The 24,129-nt window shown below is 39.1% G+C and overlaps 1 protein-coding gene across 8 annotated transcripts in view; it reads left to right on the plus strand.

Moving 5' to 3' along the window:
- The window catches only part of fbln2 (fibulin 2), a 176,018-nt gene extending 169,905 nt beyond the window's left edge, over window positions 1-6,113 (plus strand). For 7 of the 8 annotated variants that reach the window (XM_052018568.1, XM_052018567.1, XM_052018569.1 and 4 more), the window contains 2 exons: window positions 2,674-2,797; window positions 3,934-6,112. In XM_052018568.1, coding sequence (XP_051874528.1) covers window positions 2,674-2,797; window positions 3,934-4,291 — 482 coding nt within the window. In that variant the 3' untranslated portion in view covers window positions 4,292-6,112. Of the gene's footprint in view, window positions 1-2,673; window positions 2,798-3,933 lie in introns of all 8 variants that reach the window. The other variant, XM_052018574.1, reaches the window with a different exon arrangement.
- The last annotated feature ends 18,016 nt before the right edge of the window (window positions 6,114-24,129 follow it).

A 24,129-nucleotide genomic window follows, 5' to 3' on the forward strand; every position in this document is an offset into this window, starting at 1 on the left:
ATGTTCACTCCTATGAACTTGATGCTCTCAACCCGCTTGACCTCAGTACCATTGACGAAGACAGATGCATGTGCATTGCCCCCCCTTCCTGAAGTCAATGACCCGCTCTTTTGCTGACAAAAACAGCAAAACAAAAGAGCTGGTCTTTCAGGCCAGAGAGATCCCTGCTCTCCTATGTACTTCTGAGAGTTGCACTGTCTACAGTAGATGTCTCAACTCTGAAGGGATACCACCTATCTTCACAAAATCCTTCAAACCCACTAGAATGATAAGTGAACTAATGTCTTCATCCTCTCCCAAAGCAAGACCCGCAGCAGTGAGGCCCCTTGAGCAGGCTATATTGTTCACATTGTCTTGACACCAGATTCCTGAAAGAAGCACTCTATTCTGAATTCTGTCATGGGAATAGATTCCAAGATAAACAGAGAAAATATTCAAGAAAATATTCTCAAAGCCATCCATACTGGTTCCTGGAAATTTCTGGCTCATGACACATCAAAGGGGCAGAGCAGCTTTTGGGGCAGCAATGAGAACCTCAAAACCATGTGTTAGAAGCATACAGAAGCTCAGTGTAAATGGTGCAAGGAGCACACCACCTCACAAACACAAACCCATGTCGTTGTGCACCTCCTACCCCATCCATGGTAGATTGTCCCTCATCGGTTTTCTCAGAACTATCAGAAATGGAGAGCAAATGAGTCATCCTTGATGCTGAGTGACTGTCTATGAAGAAGATTTGCAGGAATTAATTGAATCTATTAAATAAGTCTGCCATCTATTGGGTCAGGATTCACTAGAGAGCATTTCTATTTCCTAGTACAGTGCAGTTTGTTAATTACTCACTACTCACAAGGAAGTACATATATTGGAATAACAAGGGAAAGAATGGAATAGCAAAGGAAACAGGCTTGCTGGTGCCTGTCGTGTAACTATTCCTAATAGAACTCTAGTCCATACCTTGCTTTGTGCTTATTTTTTATTTCCTACCACATTTTGTAATTTTTGTTTCATACTTTAACAAATATTCTGGCACAGTCAGTAAAATAACACTCGCCATGTGAGAAGGGAAGTAATTTTCACTCCCTACTTGATATATGGAGTGTCTGGGTTGGAGTGGAAACATTATTGTGAACAGATGTGAATTTATGGAAGAAAGAGACGGGAAGAGAAACTCTCCATACGATTATAGATCTTGATAAGTTACACCTGGTAGATTTACCCTTGACATCTACATGCATTCTCCTCTCCTCCAGGACCAAAACCTTGTCAGCCACAGCAATGATAGTGTAAGTACTGGACAGGTAACTGTTTGAAATCTTGTAGGCAGAGAGTTGTTATTGATGAGAATGGATCTAAGTGTGGTCAAGAGTGTTCTATGTTGATCTGATGCTTGTAATCAGTTTTGTTAATTATCATTCCCACTTTCAATAAATTTTGGGAGCCCTGGTGGAAATCTCCATGCAGAAAAGAGGTTATCTAGCCATTTTCTGAGGTAATCAGGTGTGCATCCTTTCAACCATAATGAAACGAGACACATTATTGAAAATTGTCCTGGCCACATGCTGATGCTCAGTTCCATGAGTGTTAATTGGGGCCTGATTATATCTCCTGTACAAGATGGTGCAAGTAGGATAGAGAGAAGTTAAAGGGAAAGCAAGGACAGAAGTGTGAAATGAGCAATAAAGGAAATTGCTTATTCTGCAAGGTTTAGATGTGAAGAAGAAAATGCTGAGATGGAAGTAAAGGAGAGGCAGGAGTTTGGACTGGAAATGAAACGTGGCACATCACACTTCTCAGTTTCAATGGAAGTGAAAAGCGAGGGGTGCTTAATGAGTGAATGATTTGGAGTTCTGGAGGAGGTGTGTGAAGGACTGTAGATGTGTATTCTTGAGAAGCAGAAAATGAGAACAGTTTGATGTCAATGGAGCCTATTGTGTGGGAGGCGAGTACAAGCAGCGCCAGTGGGCAGTGAGGAATTTCATACTCCCTGGAGTTTACAAACTCATCATGGCTGATGCACGTTGTGTTTGGGAACTCTCCATCAATTGCTGGATTAGAAACTTCTCTCTCCTCCCTTGCCTCTACCAACAGCATCCTCAGGGAGGATCAGGGGATCTGATTCCTTGTTTGAGGCAGAACCAGGCAACAGGAATGCAGTCTTCCTTCAAGAAGAGTATTCCCACATTAAGTAGGCCCCTGAAGAACTTGTGGGGAATGTTACTAAAGATGTAGATGATTTTTCCACTCAGTCATAAATTGGTTGGGGTTAACATCTGTTAAGATTTAAAATACATGCACCTGAAATCTTTACACAGTCAATGTGCTTCACTCTTGACTTAACTCTTGCTGCCTACGACTAGTCCAGTGTAAAAACTGATCACAAGCATTTCTTAAATATTCCGCTAAAGAGTTTTTTCTCCCAATTTTAGGCAAAGCTTGAAATCTCATCTCAAAAAGTAGGTGTAATTTTAATGATGTTAGTTGTTCACTGTGTATATCAATGCCATTGTCAACAGGGCTCCAGCATTGATATAGTTCACCCACAGAATGACAATTTGAAGAGCACTATTTTTCCTTGCTTATTCTTGTCATCTGACCACAAAATAGTTTCAGTTTGCACATTTTCTTTGAGGTAAGCAATTGAACCTGAGTATTTTGTTTAATGTTCCACAGACATTGATGAATGTGCTATTGGGACACACAACTGTACATCAACTGAAACCTGCTTCAATATCCAAGGTGGATTCAGATGTCCATCAGTGGATTGCCCACCGAACTACAGAAAAGTATCTGATATGTAAGTGCTCTATTGCTTCCATTTATGGAGCATGGGATTTGTCCAGATGGTGAAACTGATTTTAGATGGTGTTGCAATTGATATCAAAAGGTAAGAAGTGCAGAAATGTACAGAGCAGGATAAGGATATTTGGCTGATGAAAGTTTTTTCCGTAACAGCAGAATCAGCAAGTGAGACTGAGAGTGCAGCCAGCTATCATGGTTATCTCCCTATGTTTTGTAATTAGATACATTACGAAGAAGATGGTGATTCTGCAAATACATCAGTTCAGTGATCATCTGAAGTACTAATGTCTTCAAATGAGAATTCAAAGCATGGCTCTGACTCACAGCTCAGTCCCCGACAATCTAATCTCTTCCCTTTGGAACTGGTTCAGCTGTTTCTATTTAGAAGAAGGTCATGGATCTGAGATTGGAAATTCTACACAAACATTCCCACCAAAATACAGTGAGATACTGCCAAATGACCTGATAGACTGGGTACCTGCTGAAAACATTAATTACCCTTCAGATTTGCAAACTTGGGTTTTAGACCAGTGGTAAAACTCAGAATATGAAATTCATGAACAAAACCAGCAAAAAAAATTTTACCCAGCGAGTGGTTATGGCCTCAAATGCATTGCATAAAGGGTAGGTTTAGTCAGATGCAATAGTATCTTTCAAAATGCAAATGGATTTCTACTTAAATAGCTAAAATTTCCAGTTCTGTGAGGTATGAGAGGACCATGAGTAGCCACACACTATGTCCTCCTTACAGTATGTATTGTAAAGCCTATGGCACCCTGGATATTTTCCAAAGCATTATTAATTGGTACATATGAAAGAATTTTCACATCATTACTTACATTTACATGTATTCTGACAAAAGAAGTTGTTCGTATAGAACAAATGGAATAAGTGATTAAATTTAGTTTAAACTTATTTTGTACACTGTTGATATATTTCTGATAAGCTGGAACTTATTTCATACAGTATATTTTATGTTGTTGTACAACAATAACAATTGCTCCTGATCTTGCAAGGCATTCTCAGTTGTTTAACATGCCATCCTAAACATGTGGTCTGCAGTTTCCTTAATGATGAAAGTTTTATTTTGTTTATTATCCAATGGTGAATAAATTAATCTTTGTTCCTTAGGCGCTGTGAACGCATAATGTGCCCCAATTTCATGGATTGCCAGAACATACCAGTCAGAATCACCTATTATCAGCTGACCCTTCCAACCAATGTCCAGGTTCCAAGCACCATTTTCCGCATTGCACCTTCACCTGCCTATATAGGAGATAACATTGTGCTGACCATTATTAAAGGAAATAACGAAAACTACTTCAGCACGCGGAAGCTGAATGCTTACACTGGAATTGTCTACGTACAACGGCAATTTATGGAATCCAAAGATTTTTTGCTGGATGTTGAAATGAGGCTCTGGCGCCAAGGAACGTTCACTTCCTTTTTGGCTAAAATTTATGTATTTGTTGCCGCTCATCCTTTCTAAAGCAAACACTGTAGCTGTTGTATCTGATATAACTTTTTTTTTAAAGGCTTGATACTAGCACGCTCACAAGGCCAGTTGACTTAATGGGGTGCGGGGGAAAGAATGGGATATTTTGACTTTTGTGTCAATAGAAATGAAAACCCAGCAGCTGAATCAAAATCACCTGTTTAAAATTTTAACCCATGGTCAAAGTTTTTCAAAATGTCATCTAGTGAATTGTATTCACTGTATTTCTCATCTGTTGCTACCAGAGTATAGACTGATACTTGCAAAGTAACTTAATTACACTGTGCTCTACATATCTGAAGCTCAGTCTATCTGAATCACATCATTAGAAACATGGTTGTCCGGTAATGGTACATGAGACAAATCATTTAGTAGTTTCACAGTCTTGCATGTACATTCATTTCAAAATTTCAATCAAGATAAATGCTAAAGGATACCGATTTTAAACAAGGTATGAAGATTAAGCAGTTTGATATCCACTGCCTTATTGAAATTGTGTTTGATTAAAAAAATCTCATTTGTTTTGCAAACACATTTTGCAGTGATGTCAATCACATTGAAGTGAGTCATCATCAATGGGGGAGGTTATCATGACAAATTAAACAAAAGGACGCTTCCGTCTACCTGAAAGAAAATGAATCTGCCCCTTTTTGTAAAAGGGGCTAATTTTGGTATAAATTTATCTTGGGTGGAAGTGCAAGCCAATGATAATGGGGAAAAAGTGAAACATGTAGGCAGAGTGCTGCTTAGTTATAAGGAAACAATCTGAGGCCTGGACAAATTACCCCGAGGGATGAGTTAAACTCCCACCAATAACAACTGGGGGATTTAAATCCTGCTAATTAAATAAATATGCAATAAAAGCTAGTATCAGTAAAAGCAGCTGTGAAGCTACCAGACTGTCATAAATATCCATGTGGCTTATTTCTGTCATTTAGGCAAAAGAAATCTACAGTCTTTCCCTGATCTGATTTTTATGTGACCCCAGATCCATGGACTTGACATTGAGTCATAAGTGTCCTCTGAAGTGCCCTAGAAAGCCATTCAGTTGGTGGGCAATTACAGACAGGTAATAATCGTCAATGTTTGCCTGTGATACAGAGAATAATGTTAAAAATATGCTTTGCTTTTCTACCCAAGATAAACTAAACCCATTGTTTCTTGAAGTGAACCATGCAATTGGGATGTGTTAATGTGGATTTTTTTAATGCCTCAATTCTGTTGACTAGTTATATTTCCATATGACTTTAGTAGTGAAATTCATTTTTTTTAAATATTCTATTCTAGACAATGCTAACTTTAAAATAGATTTCTTGCCCTCAAGGGGATTTCTATCCTACCTTTTTGCAAATCGCATCTGAGATATTGAATGAAATGATTAGTGTGAGAATAACATTGTATGATACCAGAAAGCTTCAACAACAATATAAACAGGAATAAATTTGTTCTCTTTTGTTTTACTGATACTATCTTTATGAAATAATCATGTTTATGGTGCTATTTTTCACAGCCATTATCTTGTACTTTCTTAGGCACAGCTGATATTTACTAAATATGTACAGCAAATCTAAAAGCTAAATATACTGTTTACACCTTTTTCTAATTGGTATTGTTGGAACTTGAGACTGTTTGCTGTCAGATGAAAGTTTATTCTGCCTTGATAACCCTCAAAGGGTTAAAAATTGCCACTTCTGACCATTTAAGGATCATGTATTAAACACGGGCATAGAATTCAAATAGGAAATAAAGTAAGTCTTTATATAAAAGTATTATGTTATTTGTTAATGTTTTGTGCAGTTTTATGTGAATACCACGGCCTAGGAGTCTGTTGAATTTCACTGATGTTAATTGTGTCAGTAGGTGCAATATGGGTGAGGAGTGAGTGTCCGTGGCATATTCTGCACAGGTTAAGGGTGCAGACTGGATCTCTGGGTCTGGGCTCTAGACAGCTATATCCAGTAAGGCCTGACAGTTGCTTGAAACCACCTTGCTGAAATAAAGGTTCTCTGGATGTAGTCAATATGTTATTGAAGACCTCCTGCTACTGCGGTGACTGTATTACGGATAACAGTGATTATATGATCTTTAGTAAGTTTAAAACAAAACTTAACTGAACATGCAGTTAAAAGGAGCAATAGTTTTCCACCCACCTCCAGCACAGATCCAAAGAGTTCTCAATAATATCCCACTCCTCAACCCCAACCATCACTCCTCCCTTCTTAATATCCCTTTGCCCCACCCCCCATCATTTCCCTGCCTCGTGATCATTATCCAGATCTCAGTTCCTATCTAAGGTTGCTTTCATGGAGGCAATCAGCCCAAGTTTGCCCCTATGGATAGATTACCTGCCCTTGGATTTCCAGTTGGCATTCACGTTGCACTGCACCCAACTTTGGGTGACATTGAGTCTCTGTTTTCTGGTTCACACTTCCCATCTTTCACCTATTTTAGGCCCAATATATCTCCATACCTAGATCTGTTAGTGCATGTTTAAATGCTCACACTTTGTAAAGCAATATGTTATTTTCATGGGATGAAGGTGAAGATGTTAGGATGAAGGTTGAAGATATTGGGTGAATTTCTGTGTCTGCGTTTCAATTTATTTGAGATTTCTTAAAGCATATCTTGGGCTGATCAAAAAGTTGTTGTTAATTTGTTGTCTCTGCAGCAGCCAATATTACTACTACAGGACTGTGATCTGTTGTGGTTTTCCATTTTCTATACAGATATCTTAATTAATGAATAAGTGTTCAAGAAACATAAAGCAATGAATGCACAATTCCCTGCATAAATCTGGTGGTGACATTCATGGTATTTTGACAAAATTATGATGCACAGTCAAAGGAACTTGACAACAGTTGGCTACCAAATGGTATAATGTTTACTGTTCTTGGAAGAAATTTGAATCGACAGTGACATTTAAAATAATTTGTAGTTTGACGCTCACTTGATACTATTTTGAGGAGCATAAATAGTCAACACAAAAACATTTCTCATATTTCATATGCCTCTTTATGTCTTCATGACATGGAAAGTGACCACTTAACCCATCGTCCATTCCAGCTCTGAGTATTCCCATCAGTCCCATTCCTCCACTTAACCTTTTCTCTCATATGTGCCCAATAACTCCCCACACTTCTCCTGCCAGCCACTATGAGAGGTAGGTTACAGTGGCCAATTAACTGTCCAGCATATCTTTGGGATTATGGGAGGAAACCGGATCATCTGGGGTAAACCTACTTGGTCACAGAGAGAATGTGCAAACTTGACACAGACTACAGCTGAGGTGCCTGAAGTTGTGCAGCAGTAGCACTAACAGTTCTGTCCTCTTCCCTGAAGTTTGATTGTTGGTCGGATGCTGGTTAGTGACAGGCTAGATAATCAAGTGTGTTTACTAGTCATAGATCTACGTGTTTACTTGCTATTAAAATTATCTAGGGTCATTAATACCCAATTAGATGCACAAATGCCTCCAAAAATAATATTTCTAATGTTCATTCATTATGTTGAAATGGAAATCCAATAAATCTAAAAGTTACTCCAGTTCTAATGAAAAGTAATCATCTTGACACATTAACTCTGTTCCTCTCTCCACAGATGCTGCCTGACCTTTTGAGTGCTTCATTTTTTTTTCATTTTTTGTTTCAGTCTATTTCTCAACTGACAGAGACAAGATTGCATTTTCTGGCAGGCAATTATGAGAAGGACTCGAGTCATGTTTGCCTTTGTCTTTCTCAAGCCTGGGGAAACTTGTTGCAAGAAAAGAGAGAATATCAAAGGAAGGGTACCAAAATAGGCAGTGCATTTACCCATTGAGTAACCAGGGAAGGTGACAATGACTAATATATTTAGATTAAGCTCACTGAAAAATCCATTAATCATGAAGGCAGGAAAATCAATAATCATAATTGCGGGAAGATTTTGAGGACATTTTAGCAACTTCTCTTTGCAAATGAATCAATTAATCTTACTGGCCTCATTACAGGAAGCAACAATCTCTGCTCCTGTTTTATCTTCTGTTGCCTGGGACCCACACTTGTGTTTTAAAAAATCTATTATTCTTAGTCAGAATGATAATGGTTTGAATTAGAACTCATTGCTACCAGTTGGATTGCTGATCAAAGAGAAATCGATTTCTTCCTTCGGGACCTGTAGCAAAATCATCAATGCATTTTATAAAGAGAAGTGTTTCTTTTAAGCACAATTTATGCAGTACAATGAGGATTTTGGAAAAATAACTTATTATTCCCAGATATTGGTCATTCACGGAATGGTCACCCTTCAGTTTAACCATGAATCAATTGGTTGGATTGTTTTGGGCGACATTGTTCCAATCATTGTTTCTCCCTAACTGTCCCTCACTGTCATTTCTCCCCCCTCCAACCTCCACATCATGTCCAACCACTATTTCTGTCCATTGGAGAATCCCATTGTACAGAGAGAATATTGAAGGTCAAAAATATCTGAATAAATGGGGGAAAAAAAGATTCCATCGAGGGCACAAGTCTTTGATTGTTTCAATCATTGTATGGAAAAATTGAAAATAGTTAAAGGAGAAAACTAGTCCCGAAATCAAGACAATTCATCATCATCGTAAGAAACTGGAAATGCCACAGTGGTATATCTGCGGAGTGCTACTTTGGAAGTAGTGTAGGACCTGTGTCTGGAGCCGCTGGTGCACCATAATGGGTGAGGTATCTGCACTTCTTTGAGAATAAAATTGTGCCATCAGAAATTAAGGGTGGGTTGAGGGAATCGAGGGGTAGGGTGGGTTGGGGGTGGTAGCCAGAGAGCTGGTTGTTGTAGGCTGGCTCTAAATCTAGAGCAGGGTCAGGCTGGTACTTAGGTGTTGGGGGGGAAAGGGTGCCTGGGTGGGGGTAAAGTCCTGCCTGCAAACAACTGGCCCTGAGAGAGTGGTCAGTGATCATGACCAGAATTTGGAGGCGAATGGAGAGAGCTTGTGTCCAGTTGGTAATCAGGATCTGCAATGAGGGGAGTGAGGGTCACTGATCAGGGTTAAGACTCAGGACCCAGGCTGAGCCATTGGTGTATATATAGGGGTGGGGGATGTCAGAGCCTAGCTGAGAAGGTGGTGCCAGAGGTCTGTGGGAGACTGGAACCATAGAAGTTGGGAAAGGAATGGTATAGAGGAAGAGAATGGAATTTACTTTAATTTGGTTCCATTCCAGTGCACCCCCATTAGACCCCACTTATGCTGGGAGTGTCCAACAGTGGATTCTTCTAGGATAATGCAATCTAATTACCCCAATGCAATAGAAATTGCAACAGATGTGCAAGCACAAGTCACAGTGGGAAGTGCCCAGCTGAATTTCTGAAATAATGTGGAACAGTCTTCTTGTATTCCTTCTGGGGTAAAGACAAAATTGGCATTATGTGATCTTACTTCCAGGCCCTTTTGTCTTTACTATACAGTGTTAAGGACTAGTTTGTCAAGAGACAGAAAGGAATACCAGCTGAGAGGGGAATTGAACACTATTCATTTCAAATGGAGGGGAAATTCAGCCTATTCTGTTGCCTGGATGCAATTTACTTTGCTCAGGTGATGTTTAGAATCCAAATGATAAAGACAAAACTTGCTGCAACAGAGCAGAAGTGGGGTTCTATACCTCAGGCATTGATGAAGAGTTCTGAAATGGATATATACCATCACTAGTTTCTATTGCCTTTAGAATTATCAAATAATTGAAAAACTAAGTACATTAAATTCTTTCAGAAAGATCTAGATTTTCCTTTTTACTACAGATTTCCAGCTGGTGGCATTAGCACCCAATCCTTTATCCAAACCCCATCCTTTTTCATGAATCAGTATTCATCAGAAATGTACAATAGGCTCCTGACAGGATTCTTGCAGAGAAGAAATATTGGCTCTGCTGCACTGGGGATTCTGACAGTAGTTGGAGGCTTATTGTTTTCCAACAAATTAGTTTAAACTTTCCAGATATCTATTGCTTTCTGCATTTTTCAAATTAACACCAACATGCTTATTTTGGTACAAGCTTCAATTTATTTCACTCCTCTGGTACCAGAGTGATAACAGCAATGTTCTATTCTATTTAAATTGCATTTGGCAAATGCAACTTATTCTGTTTAAATACCTGTCAGTCTCAGCCTCAGTTTTCAACTCAACACAGAAGACATCTATGGTAAAGAGTAACTGGATGAATATTATCATTTAATTCCTCCAACTAACTGAGTGCATATGCTCATTGATGCTGCAAAGTTGTTACGCTTTCAGAATCCTAACCTCCAGAGAGAGTGTTTCCACATCATTAAAGTGTCTTAAGTGATGAGATTGATTCTTTGCCAACCGCATTCTTGATTCTAGCTAATGTGAAGCACAGAAACCTAAGTAGACTGCGGCAATAGAATAAACCTTCATTATTAATTGGTGACATTGAGTAAAACTAATATGTCATTAGCATTTCTAGCTGCTGCACCATCTGGGCGGATTTCATATCCACAAACTAAAATGGGCCTTTATATACATAATGCCTTACAAGTGAGTTTCAATTATCTGACAATCCAAGGAAATCAAATCTATCATATCAGTAGCCAGCCAAATGGCATTCTCCTCCCTTAATTAGGGAATTTTATCTATCTCCTCATGTAACATCAGTAGGGGTGCCAAGGAAATAATGGAACCAGGTAGCAAAGGCATTCTGCCTTTTCCTATGGTCCCCATGCAAGAAGTAAATCTCAGCCTGCAATTAGAAGGTAAATGAGTTCAGTGACAGTTCCAGAGTCAAAGGCATCTGCTGGGTAGGGAAGAGGTTGATTTTCAAACCATGAAGAAAATAGAAAAAGAAAAATTTGGGTGTTTGAGGGCAAAAAACTCTGAAGGTTCATGAGCAATGCCATGAAAAAATAAACAGACTGAATATAAACTTACAGGGGAATTTATCAAAGAATTGAATCTTAGACAAGACAGACTATTTTGTCCCTGTATTTAAAAAATCTTGATCATGCTTCTCTTGGAAAACTGTTCAGTTTTGGTTCCCTCACATGCTGGATGACATTGAGGCATTGAAGAGAGTGTTAGGAGGCTGCTGTAGGAGCTGTCTTAGTTATCAAGATTGGCCAAGAGAATTGTAGCTCTGAACTTTAGACAAATGTAGATTTTGGAATGACCTATTTGAAATTTACAATATGATGATTATGGCATATGAGAAAGATGGAGAAAATAATTAAGAGTCAATATGATTTGCTGGGCTAGTTTTGATTTCCTTGGGTGGGACAAAAGAAAAAATCTGTAAATGTCTTTCCCAGTGGCCTAGATTTTTTTTTGTTTCTCCCATCAAGACAAGTGAGTTTTGGCAGAAGTGCAATGTATTTATTATGATGTTTTGTTTCACAAGTTAACCAAGGCTGTTACTTTGCAGGATGGATCATGCAGAGAACTGTGCAGGATGGACCAGAAGGTCTTTCTCTGTCCTTTTTGTTTGTGCTAATCTGATCCTCAGTAAGACATCTGGGAACTAAAGGTATAATAGCTGAACACAGAGGGGAGAGGGACCTGGGTTAATTCACACTCAATAAGAAGGTGAATGCTGGGATATCAAGCAGGCAACAGCACCAGGAACAGGAGCGTCTGCTAGCATATTGCCAATAAGGCCTCCTCCCATTGATCCCACAACCTCCATCGCTAGAGACCATCCTCAATGACAAAACCACAGAAATACTTGGCCAAAGAAAATTAGCACCTAAATCTTGAATGTACATGAGAAGTTTGCCTCTGATTTGGAGGAATTTGAAGACAATGTATCTTTGTTTACTTGTAGTTTGATCTTCGTATAATGTCATCAACAAATTAACTGTTTCTGGCATTCATGATATTTGCATAATTCAGTGAAAGTGTGGTTTTAACGTGAATTTTGGACTCAACAGATGAGCCATGGCTGAATCACATCACTCACCAACACAAGCACCCCAACAATCCACATCCTGATTTGGATAGAGGTCAAATCCCCATCTGATCTACCCCTAAGTTCTGATTTAAGGCAAGAATCCCCCATTGCCTCATCTGATACTTTTTCACAATGACTATTTTTCCTCTGAAACTCCTTCCTAGTCACTTCTATGATCAGCTTGTTGGTCACCCTCCCTAATGGCATCCAATTTTTCTTTACACTTAGTGAATCATCATTTAACTCTCTTTTCCATGTTGAAGGTGAGATATAAATGTAAGCTACACCTGTTGTCTGTGAGTGGAAGAGTTAGGAAGAGAGTTGTTCTTTATGCAGTATTAACTCAGTATTAACTGAGACCTCCAAATACTAATGATTCACTTGGTCTTCTGATGGGGATGGGAGCTGGACCACCCTCCTTGCAATCATTAATCCTGAAACTTCAATGGCCATCAAATGCAAATATCCAGGCACACCCTTGTTTTCTGATTTGGGATTCAGTAGGTAACTGGGATAATTCAGCTGATTTTAGGCTTGCCTTCATCTACAACAGTTGGTAACAGGCTTTTCCAATCTAGCCAGTATGCTGTTTATCTTGTTGTCCAATTTACAACCTCATTGATTAGGTTACAATATTGAGCCTTGATGGAATGCATTTAATTTCTTACTTCAGTTGCACCTTGACTTCATTCTTTTCTCTAATCAAATTGGTAAAAAGAACAATGTTTTGAGATGATTACAATAAGGCCAATACTTCCAGGATCTATAGGATGGGTCATTAACTGGGAGACAATGGAAACTTGTGATGAGACTGGAGCAATAAGAGGCATTCAAGCACCATTGAGTTGTATGTAGCCTCACTATAATTGTGGTGGAGAATGGGAGAAAATGTGATTGGAACAAATTGTGCTGAAGACTTATGTTTGTGGGATATAACTAAGAGTGCTTGGAATCCCTCCCAGAGTAGAATATTCAATAGCAAACCCCCAGAGGGTGAGCATGGACAAGATAAGGGAGTATGGAATAGGATATCATGACTTCTACCCAAGCTGCTTTGGAGTAATATAATTTTCAACAGTCCCTTGAAAACTGTTGCTCAAATACTTCTAAGTATAAACTCTTGTATCAAAACCCATTTCTACCAACATAACAAATAAATGGAAAGAGTCAAATCAGCTTGAGTATTTGTTTATTTTTAAATTCTTTGGTTTCCTATACTTCCAAAAGTTAGACAATATGTCTGTTCTAAACGGTTGACCAATGATGCAATCCAAAACCCACACCAATGATGCAATCCAAAACTTTATAACATTAAGTGCCAATCAAAGAATATTCACCCTGTGACTGCCACTGCTTTTATATATATTCATCTTTTTCTCTGTCTATTAAATTACACTTTTTAATTTCCTGCAGTTCAGCTCAGTCCTGTTGTATTAATTTGAAATGTAAGGAATCTCCAGCCAGCACTAATCCTGCTTTAGAGAGTTGCCTAATAAAGGAATTTTATTGTATTTGGCTGGATAGTGGCTTCAGAACAATATGCTTTTGCATTAGAGACCTAGGTTTAAATATTTTATATTTATTTTAAGTGGAGTGGATTTAGGCTGCTCAATTTTGCTCCCAGAGGCATCAGCCAACAGCAGTTATTCTGCATTAATTGATAGTTTTACCCAGTGAGGGCAAAGGAATGTCTGGTGTGGGAAATGGGAGTATCACACTATTGTTATAAGGTTAATATAAACTGGAAACAAATTTTCTTCTGCTATTTGCCAGCGCATTTAAAAAAATATCTGCTTAATTCAGTAACACTATGTGGAGATTTCTGTAACAATTAATATTTATAGTCTTATTTAAATATTTTTGGTTCATAAGGTTATCGACTGCACGTTATATATAAATGATTGTTGTAAAATGATTCAAACTGGGACATGGAGCCATTCAGTTTATAGTAGAATAAAAGGGAATTAGTAGCAGTCAACCAGAAAAAATGCCTTTAACATTGTAATGTGTGCAGAAGCTGGAGCTCATTTGTATTCCCTTTCAGAACTGTTGCTGTTCCTGATGTCCTCAAAAACTGCATTGATTTTCTGTGCAGGTCTTTTATACGTTTGGCTCTAATAGTGCAATTCTTTTCTCCTCTGCAATGTGCCAAAGGAATAAAACTGAAGCTTTGCCATCTTCAACTATTGTCACAGGGTCATATTCAATTTTATAAAATATTTAACTTTGGTCACATACGTGAATTTATATCAGGAGCTGTGCCACACAAGTTTGATGGCATTCTCAGAGTACTACAAATCATCATTGTTTTAACAATATCAGTAATGCATAGATTAAGAAACTACTCTTGGTAGCAGTGAAACAGAATACAGCTCATTCCATACCTCTGTAACAGTGAGCTTTCTAGCTACATTTGAATTAAACAGAATAATAAAGTTACATTCCTAATCTGTCTCTTCAATGAGCCTGAAAATAGCATAGGGCAGATAATGGAATCTCAACACAGCAACGCCAGGATGGCTGATCTCTGAGAGCTGTGTTCACCTGTAGTGCTTCCTGCTAGCCTTCTGTTGCAATGCCAGATTGGCTCATTAATTATTTCCAGCACACTGCAGCACCATCGGCTGGGTGTGTCAAGGGTCAGAAGACAGACTGTCCAATAAAAGCAGTTCTAAAAGACTACCTTCATCCTTAAAGCTGTCTTGTAAAAGAGGGAAATGGTTGGTGTCAAAGAACTTTCACTGGTTTGGAGATCACACAGCTTTGGCAAACTTTTCAGGTGTGGGCTAACCAGCAATTACTCAGCGATTAGAATCGCAGAGAAGCAGCTGACGGATTGAACAAAATGTAGCCCTAAATTAAGAGTAGGTGAGGAAGAAAATCACCAGGCCACACAAGGCTTGTTATCTATAAGTGATGTTTATGTATATGTTTTATAGTGTGGATCACGGTCCATGTTATTACTCATCAACAATATTAACCCTGCCTCCTATTAAATCTGAAATGTTGCATGTAAGCACACATGCACAAATGCATACATTCATAACCTTCACATGCACACATGAACTCATAAGCACACGTGCACTCAGTGATATATACTTGCTTGTAATAGTGAGCTCTGCAGTCAGTGTGGCCAAAGGTTAGTAAACCTGCATTGTTTGATGGGATGGTCATGGAGACTCCGAAAGTAGAGGTAACAGAGATGGTGAGGTGATTGCACAGGCTGCCAAAGGAGGATGGCCAACTATTGTTCCAAAATCTGTTTGGTAGATGCACCATCTGTCCAATTGAAATGGTCACAAAACATTTGCACTATTCTTTAAGATCAAAGAGGCCCCATTTTAGAAAAGGTAACTAATTTATATGCATTTTAAAAATTCAGCTTAATTTTCCTTAGAAATATTTGTTTCTCAGTCAGCATTTCACTTCAGATCCAATTTATGAGCCAATTGCATGGTTCTTGATTTGCATCAGTGTTGAGATTATGATGTTATTTGAAAGTAAATATATTTCCATGCTGGAACTACCAGAGGTTATTAATGAAAGTCAGAAACTAGAGATGCTGGAATTCTGAAATAAAAACAAAGTGCTGGAAACACTCAACACAGGTCAGGCAGCAACTGTGAAAAGTGAAACAGTTAATGTTTCAGATCCTGGGTTCTGATGCATGGCCCTTGACCAGAAACATTAACAGTTTCCGCAGATGCTGCCTGACCTGCCGAGTGTTTCCAAGAATTTCTGTTTTTATTTCAGAGCTTATTTAATACCCAGCTATTATTTTAACATTGCCCTCTCAGTGAGATAGTCATCTATTTCCATCAGAAGGCACTGAGGGAGTTTATAGTTTTTGGTGAAGTAAATGATCCTATTTTTTAGGGGAATTTGGGTATCATATACCAGTCATCATTAGGGTTAGAATTAGGAAGCCCTACTAAGAAAAAAAATCATGTTAGCTCAGTCTCAGTCTACCCTTCAATATTTGTAAAAATAGACAAAGCAATGAATAGAAAATTAAGATATTAACATTTCACATTCAGATTCCTTGTATAAACTCAGGGTTTTTAAAAAATTAATTTTGAAAGGCCAAAATTCATTGAAAATCCATAGGGAACATCTTACAATTTCTTTGCCATGGAGAAAAATACAAGAACTAATACTTTCAATCATCAAAGAACTCGTGAAATCATATAATAATGTTTAATAAAATCAGATTTGATAGTATTTTTCAGGTTTCCGATTGTATGTTAACTATAATATAAAATTCATTGCCTATTTTTAAAGTATTTTCAGTCAATCCAGGAGCGGAAAGTAGTAGGTCAGCAATTGTACAGCTACTGAAAAGGTGTGTTAAAGCCTCACTTTATGGCAGGTCCTGACTAGTTAGGTCCTTGGCAGCATAACTTTATCACTCTCAAAGACCAGAATGTTATAGAACAAGACTTGCTAACATTGCGTGGACAAAGGCCTTTCCTCCACAAACTCTTGCTGTTGCTGAACTATTAAGGGAAATTAGTTTGCAGATTGGAAGAGGATATAAAGATCAAAGGTGCAGAGGCAGGATTGGCTGGGATGGTACTGAGAGAAGATCAACTAGTACAGTGATAGAAGGATTGGTCTTGGAAAGCGTTAGAGCAGGGACAAGGGTTGACTTCTGTCATAAGGAGGATTGAATTGTGGTTGATGACAGCCAGGTTTGATGGGTTGGGTGTGTCCAGGGAAGTAATTGGGTTGAGATTTTTGGAACAGCTGATTGGGAGTAGGGGACAGAGAAGTAATCAGGGGCCTGGAGGACGTTGGCAGCAACGGAGGGTGCAGGTAGTTGGCAAAGAATAGTAAAGGAAACCAAGTTAAAAATGACTTTCTTCAATGCTCTGGATAAGGGATGCATCAATGTGCAAGACCTATGATGCTCATGAGCATTGTAAGTGCTGAACAATTTTATGCAAATGAAATTAAAATGTATGTTGCTGCTGCTTGACATCACTGTATGCTCTGCAGCCTCTGCATTCGATCATACTTGTTATGTGCATAAATGCCTGCACCTAATTTAAAGAAATGTGCTATTGCTCCATCAGGTACCTGACTACATTTAGCAAACAGTTTTGATTAAAATTCATTTGTGCACTGCACAGGAGCATTACGCTCAGCAATGGCATTTCAATGCCAGTACATTTTCATGGAGGAGAAAAACTTTCTTGTTTTACTTGCACTTTACTGCCATCTGCCTGTGGTCTAATGCAAGCAATTAATGGCAATGAACATTGAATTTCTTGACAGAAGGTGCAGAATAAACTACAAACAACATTTTTAGTTTCAGCCATCACACTGGGTTCAAGCTAATGAACCTAATGGTCATTACTCAAGCTTATCTATTCAGAGCTCTGGGGAAAATAGCAAATGGAATATAGCTTCAATTTGTCTATGACATTATTTGACAGGCTTCAATATATTAATAATATGAAGAAACACAACAAAGACATATCCAGTTTTGAAACAGCCTGATCTATTATCTGGAACTTGAGTCAGCACTTTAAAAAATAGTTTAAAATGAACCCAGAACAATTAAAAGAACTTTTGAATGGTGTGAATTACGTTTTTGGATGGTACAGGATCTGAGAACAAAGTTAGTGTTTTCCAATAAAACCAAGGCTACAGCAAGTGCCCTTACAATGATGTTGAGTTGGGCAAACAGCCAAATTAATGATAAATGTGGGCCAAGAATCTTTTGTTTTTTGCAACAAAAGAAAAAATTAAAACTCTGCAAATGCTGAAGTAAAAACAGACTGCAGTGAATATGCAGCCACCTCATCATTGTCTGAATACAAGTAAGACAAGCTAATGCTTCAGGTGCGTCTGTTCTGATAAAGAATCCATTCTGATGCTGCCACTTCTACTGCATTCAGCACTTTCCTTTTTAACCCCATAGTTTATTTGGTTACGTTCTTCTGTTGAATTAAAAACAATTTTTTTCTGGAGAGCTTTTAATAATAGCATGTATTGTGGAGGATCTTGGGTGTCACATGACAGCACTGTCCCTACCTGGTCGGAAGACACACCACTGCCAATCAAGGTTTGGCCCTGCCCCACCCATCAGTGCACACCTGACTATTGGCCTTTGTGATCGATTAGTCCTTGCTGGCACCAGGCCATTGGCCTTTTTAAATTACCTGGGCTGGACCCCCCCACCCCCCCCAAGCCCTCCAGCACTATAAAGAGTGCCACAAGTGCTCAGCTTTCCCTCTTTTGTCTTTGAGGGATGACCCTGCTTCGATCCAGGCCGAGCACTGTGAAACGGCGCTGGAGAAATTGTTGGTGAGGTGTGCACTGTTAAAGGGTTGGGAGCATCTTAGTTAGTATCCCTGGTAGCGCAGAGCTGTGCCTGAACTGAGTCAAGGGGTGGTGGGTATCGTATTGTTTTTCCTTGATTGTCTGTACCCAGTTCGTTGTGTGTGTGTGTGTGTGTATTTTACCCCTGTTGCGATTTTTCCACGCTCGCTATCAACTGTGCGTGTGTGTTATTCCCGTTACCCTTTCCCCGCGTTCGTCTTTTGTAAATAAATCACTTATCTCTAAGAGATCCTCGCCTTCTGAGACCCTGAACCTGTTTCACAACAAAGCATACTAATATAGAACCAAGTGCTGGTAAATGGGATTAATACAGATGGCTACTTGGTTAGTATAGACACAATGGGCCGAAGGGCCTGTTTCTATGCTGTATGACTTTTCACACTTAAATTACAAGATTAGTATCCTGAGGCCTGGAATGGAAAAATGAGTGCAAATCCCACTGTGGCAGTTGTGGAATTAAAGTTCAATTAATTAAATTTGAATTAAAAGCTTTTAACAGTAATGATAATAGAAAAGTAAGTGGATTGTCTAAAAACCCATGTGGTAAACTCATGTCCTTTGGGGAAGGAAGTCAGCTGTTTGGTACAGCCTATATGTGACCCACTGTGTTGGATTTTTAAGTTCCCTTTGAAGTGCAAAACAGTCCAGGGGGCAATTAGGGATGAACAATAAATGCTGGCCTTGCCAACTATGCTCACAACCTGAGAACAAACAAAAAAAACTCTTAAGTTTCCTCTCGGCTTCCTCTAAACTGGTCATTAAAAGTCAACTGGCACTATTAAAAAAGGCATTGGATACTTATCTCCTTCCTCTGATACCACCCACTTTCCATTTTAACCCCCATGCACGCGCACACGTCTCCCATCCTTCCATACAAAGAATGATGACTAACAGGTGGACATTCTGATCATGGTTTCCTGATACAAAGCTTCACATGACTGGTGACATTAATCAAAATGTCTGGGGAAAAGTTAGCACAGCCAAGTCATGCCTTGTCTGATTCTTTGCCCTGTTAGTCGAGCGAAAATGAAGTCATCATTGAATCAGGTGTGCTAATGTCCTCAGTTAATTCTCAATTTCAGCCACACAATTCTCTGTCCAGGAGTGAATACTCGCACCTGCCTGAGGTTTTGTTTTGTACATCACAAATTTCTGTGGTTTAAGGGATCAGCCCCAAGGGTCAATTTTCTACTCATCCTTTCAAACACCAATTAGTAACAGCCTGAATTAAAATTGGTAAACTGCACAGAGCAACATATAAGCTTTGGGCTACTTGGTTCATTTAGCATCATACTTCATTGGAGAGTGCCTTTGTTGACTAAACCATTAGAGAGTTTCATGCTTTCTGTGGCTGAACAGAAATTAATCAGACCATTGTACTCTGAAAGAATGGACAAAATAAAACATGAACATCAATGAATAGGATTCAACAAAGAAGTTGTTAATTTATAGCTTGGAAACATGGTCTGGAACTTAAAGAGGATATGTGAATGATCTTACTATCAAAAGACTTCACTATTGCAGAAATCTGGTTAGGTAGGTTCAAAGTGTATCTACCTAATAAATACATGTGCCAAGGAATAGCTCCATGCCACTTTTCTGGTGCTACAATCATACTCTTAACTGTCTGTAAAAGTTGAGAAGTTGTGAGTTGTAAATCACCACTGATTGCAGGATGATTTGTACCTCTCCACTGTCAGCATCAACAAACAGCAGGTTATAAAATCTCCCTCCAAGATTCATCAAATTACTGCAGTGCATTGTTGAATGAAATTTGCTGGTACTTATTTTTATTCATTAGCAAGATGCTGGCAAGTTCTGCATTTATTACCCATCCCTAACAGCCCCTGAGGAGGTAATGCTGAATTGCTTTCATTTTCTGCAATCTGTGGTGGAAGTCTTTTCACAGTTCCGGTGGATGGGGAGCAACTCCCAATGATGATGAAGGAGAGTTGCAACATATTTCCAAGTCAGGATGATGTTCAACAGAAGACACCTTGCAAGTGGTGCTGTTCCTAGGCAGTTGCTTCTCATGGACTTCTAGGTGTTCCATGGGTGGATATTTTGTGAGATATTTTGTAGAGCTCTGGGAGAGATGCCACATTGCAATGTGTGCGTGACAAACACTGAATACAAGGTACAGAAGGGGAGAATATAGAATCATAGAATTGCACAGCACAGAAACAGACCCTTTCTGCCCACCTGGTCCATGCTAACCATAATGTCTCTCCATGCTAATCCCACTTTCCCACATTCAGCTCATATTCCTCTACCCCTTTCCTATTCAAATATCTGTCCAAATATCTTTTAAATGTTGTAATTGTATCTGCCTCCATCATCTTCTCTGGCAGCTCGTTCCAGATATTCATCACCCTGTGTGAAAAATTTATCCCTTAACTCCCCCCCTCTCATCTTAAATCTGTACCCGCTAGTTCTAGATTCCCCTGCCCTGGAAAAAAGATTCTGACATTCTATCCTACCTATGCCCCTCATTATTTTATAAATCTGTATAAGGCCACACCTCAGCCTCCTATGCTCCAATGAGACTAAACCCAGCCTATCGCATCTTTCCTTTTCAAGCAACATCCTGGTGGATTTCTTCTGCACTCTCTCTATTGCTACCATATCCTTTCTGGAGTGTGGTGGCTAGAATTGTACACAATACTCTACATGCAGCCTAACCAATGTTTTGTACAGCTGCAACTTGAAATCCAAGCTCTTAATGCCTCAGTTCATGAAAGGCAAGAATTCCAAATGCCGCCTTCACTACCTTATCCACCTGTGTTGTACTTTCAGCAAGCCATGGACTTCACACAGTCTCCCTGTACATCAACACTGCTAAAGTTCCTGCCATTAAGGTCCGACCAGAATGTAACTTCCCTAAATGCATTACCTCACACTTGTCTGGATTAAATTCCATCTGCCTCTGCTTCACCCAAGTTTCCAGTTTATCTTTGTCCCATTGTATTCTTAGACAACCTTCTTTGTCATCTATGACTACACCAATTTTCACATCGTCTGCCAATTTACTAATCAGACCACCTACATTCTCATCCAAGCCATTTATACAGATTACAAACAACAACTGTCCTAGCACCAATCCCTGTGGTATACCACTTGATACAGACTTCCAGTCAGAAAAACACTGATCCACCACTACCCTCTGTCTCCTATCACTAAGCTAATTTTGATCAAGTTTGCCAAAATTTCTCAGATCCTTTGTGCCTTAACCTTCTGGGACCTTGTCTAAAGCCTTACCAAAGTCCATGCAAACCAGGTCTAGCACTCTGCCTTCATCAATTTTCTTAGTTACCTAATGAAGTGCTGCGCATGGGATACCAATTAAAAGAACTTCTTTGTCCTTAATTGTTGATGAATCTGCACTCGTTAGGCAACCAGTGATCACTGCATTACACTCCTGGTTTACGCCTTGTAGATGGTGGAAAGTTTTCAGGGAGTCAGGATATGTGTCAGTCACTGAAAACTGACATGTCTCTGACCTGCTCTGTGTTTGAGGTCAGCCCAGCTACATTTAGGTCAGTGATGAACCCCACCCCTGCGCTTCCCTTCACTCTTCCCCCACCCCACAGACTGGTGATGCAGGATTTGGTGATGATAGCATTGTGGAATGTTAACAAGAGGTGATTTGATTCCCTTTCTTATTGGAGATAGTCATTGCCTAGAGCATATGTGGTATAAAATGATACTTATCACTTAATGCCTGACTGTTGTCCGGGTCTTGATAAATGCAGGCACGGGCTGTTTCATTTTATGAGGAATTGTTGATGGAACTGTACACTGTGCAAACACTCTCTTCTCACCATATGTTGGCGGGATGATCATTAATGCTTAATACCATAATTACCCATTAAAAGAAATGAGTTACATTTCTGCAAGCAAAAAAAATTGAAACGGTGAAGTTTCATTCCTGTGGGAATTCTTTACATTTTTTTTTACATTTTCTTTGTTTCTCTCTCAAAATACAACCCATATCCTATCATTCTCTTCTCATGTACCTAATTTAAGTCTATTTCTGTTTTTTTTCCTGTCATTCAGCTCTTTCCCTTTTATGTAATTTTGTTTGTTAGGGAGTTAGGTTCTTGATCCGGTTTTGCATTCAATGCTTCATTGACATAGGACATAGTACAGCACAGGAACAGGCCCTTTGGCCCACAATGTTGTGTCGAACATATTAAACTAGTAATTAAATACCTAACTAAACTAATCCCTTCTGTCTAAGCAATGACCATATCCCTCCATTCTCTGCACATTCATCTCCTTATCTAAGAGCCTCTTAAATGCCTATGTCGTATTTGCCTGCACCATCACACCTGGCAATGCATTCCAGGCACCCACCACTCTCTGTGTATATAAAAAAAACTTGGCCTGCACATCTTCTTTGAACTTACCCCCCTCACCTTAAGTGAATGCCCTTTAGTATTAGACACCCAGGGAAAAAGATACTGGCTGTCTACTCTGTCCATGCCTCTCATAATTTTATAAACCTTTATCAGATCTCCCCTCAGCCTCCACCGCTCCTGAGAAAACAACCTAAGTTTGTCCAACCTCTCATTATAGCACATGCCCTCTAATCCAGGCAACATACTGGTAAACCTCTTCTGCACCTACTCCAAAGCCTCCACATCCTTCCTATAATGGGGTGATCAGAATTGAATGCAATACTCCAAGTGCAGCCTAACTAGAGCTTTATAAAGCTGCAACATAACTTCCTGACTCTTGAACTCAGTGCCTCGACTAATAAAGGCAAATATAGCCACTTTCAGGGAGCTATGGACTTGGACCCCAAGATCCCTCTGTACATCAATACTTTTTGGGGTCTTGTCATTAACAGTGTACTGTCCCTTCACATTAGATCTCCCAAAGTGCAACACCTTACGTTTGACTGGATTAAACTCCATCTGCCATTCGTCCATCCATATCTGCAACTGATGGCCATGCCATTACCAACGCTCACTTCCAGCAATATACAATGCAAACATTTTTGAGCTAAAGGATGAGGAAAAAATCCAACTCATATGGCCTGCATTCAGCATTCAAAATTCAAAATTTCCTGCCCCTTTACTTGCCACTGATCTGTGTGGTGAAAGTGATTGCCAATTGTCACTTTCCTGGCTGAATCTGTCCCACTCCTCATCAACAAGGCCTACATACTGAGAGGGCCTTGCATTTGTAAATCATGACACTTGGGGGGAGTGAAGAGGGCCAGAACGAGCAGCGACCACAAGACATCAAAAGAAACATTGATGACTAACTATGATACACCCCTGGCTGAGAAAGCTGTTAAACTTTTCAAAAATTTTGAATATATCTGAATTTCCCTGTCATTCACAAAATATCAAAAAACTTTCAAAAACTATTAACAATCAAACAATTAAAATACTGTAAAAAAATTATTAAAAATACTGGAAATCAAAAACTGATATGCTTAAAACACAAGAAAATTTAAAAACAATTAGAAGTTATCAACAACACTCAATTAATTCAAAAAATGTGTAAATAACTTACAGTAATTGCAGTCATGGTCTCTCACAGCTGCTC

Source organism: Pristis pectinata, chromosome 6, assembly GCF_009764475.1.
Source record: "Pristis pectinata isolate sPriPec2 chromosome 6, sPriPec2.1.pri, whole genome shotgun sequence".
Classification (NCBI taxonomy): Eukaryota; Metazoa; Chordata; class Chondrichthyes; order Rhinopristiformes; family Pristidae; genus Pristis; species Pristis pectinata.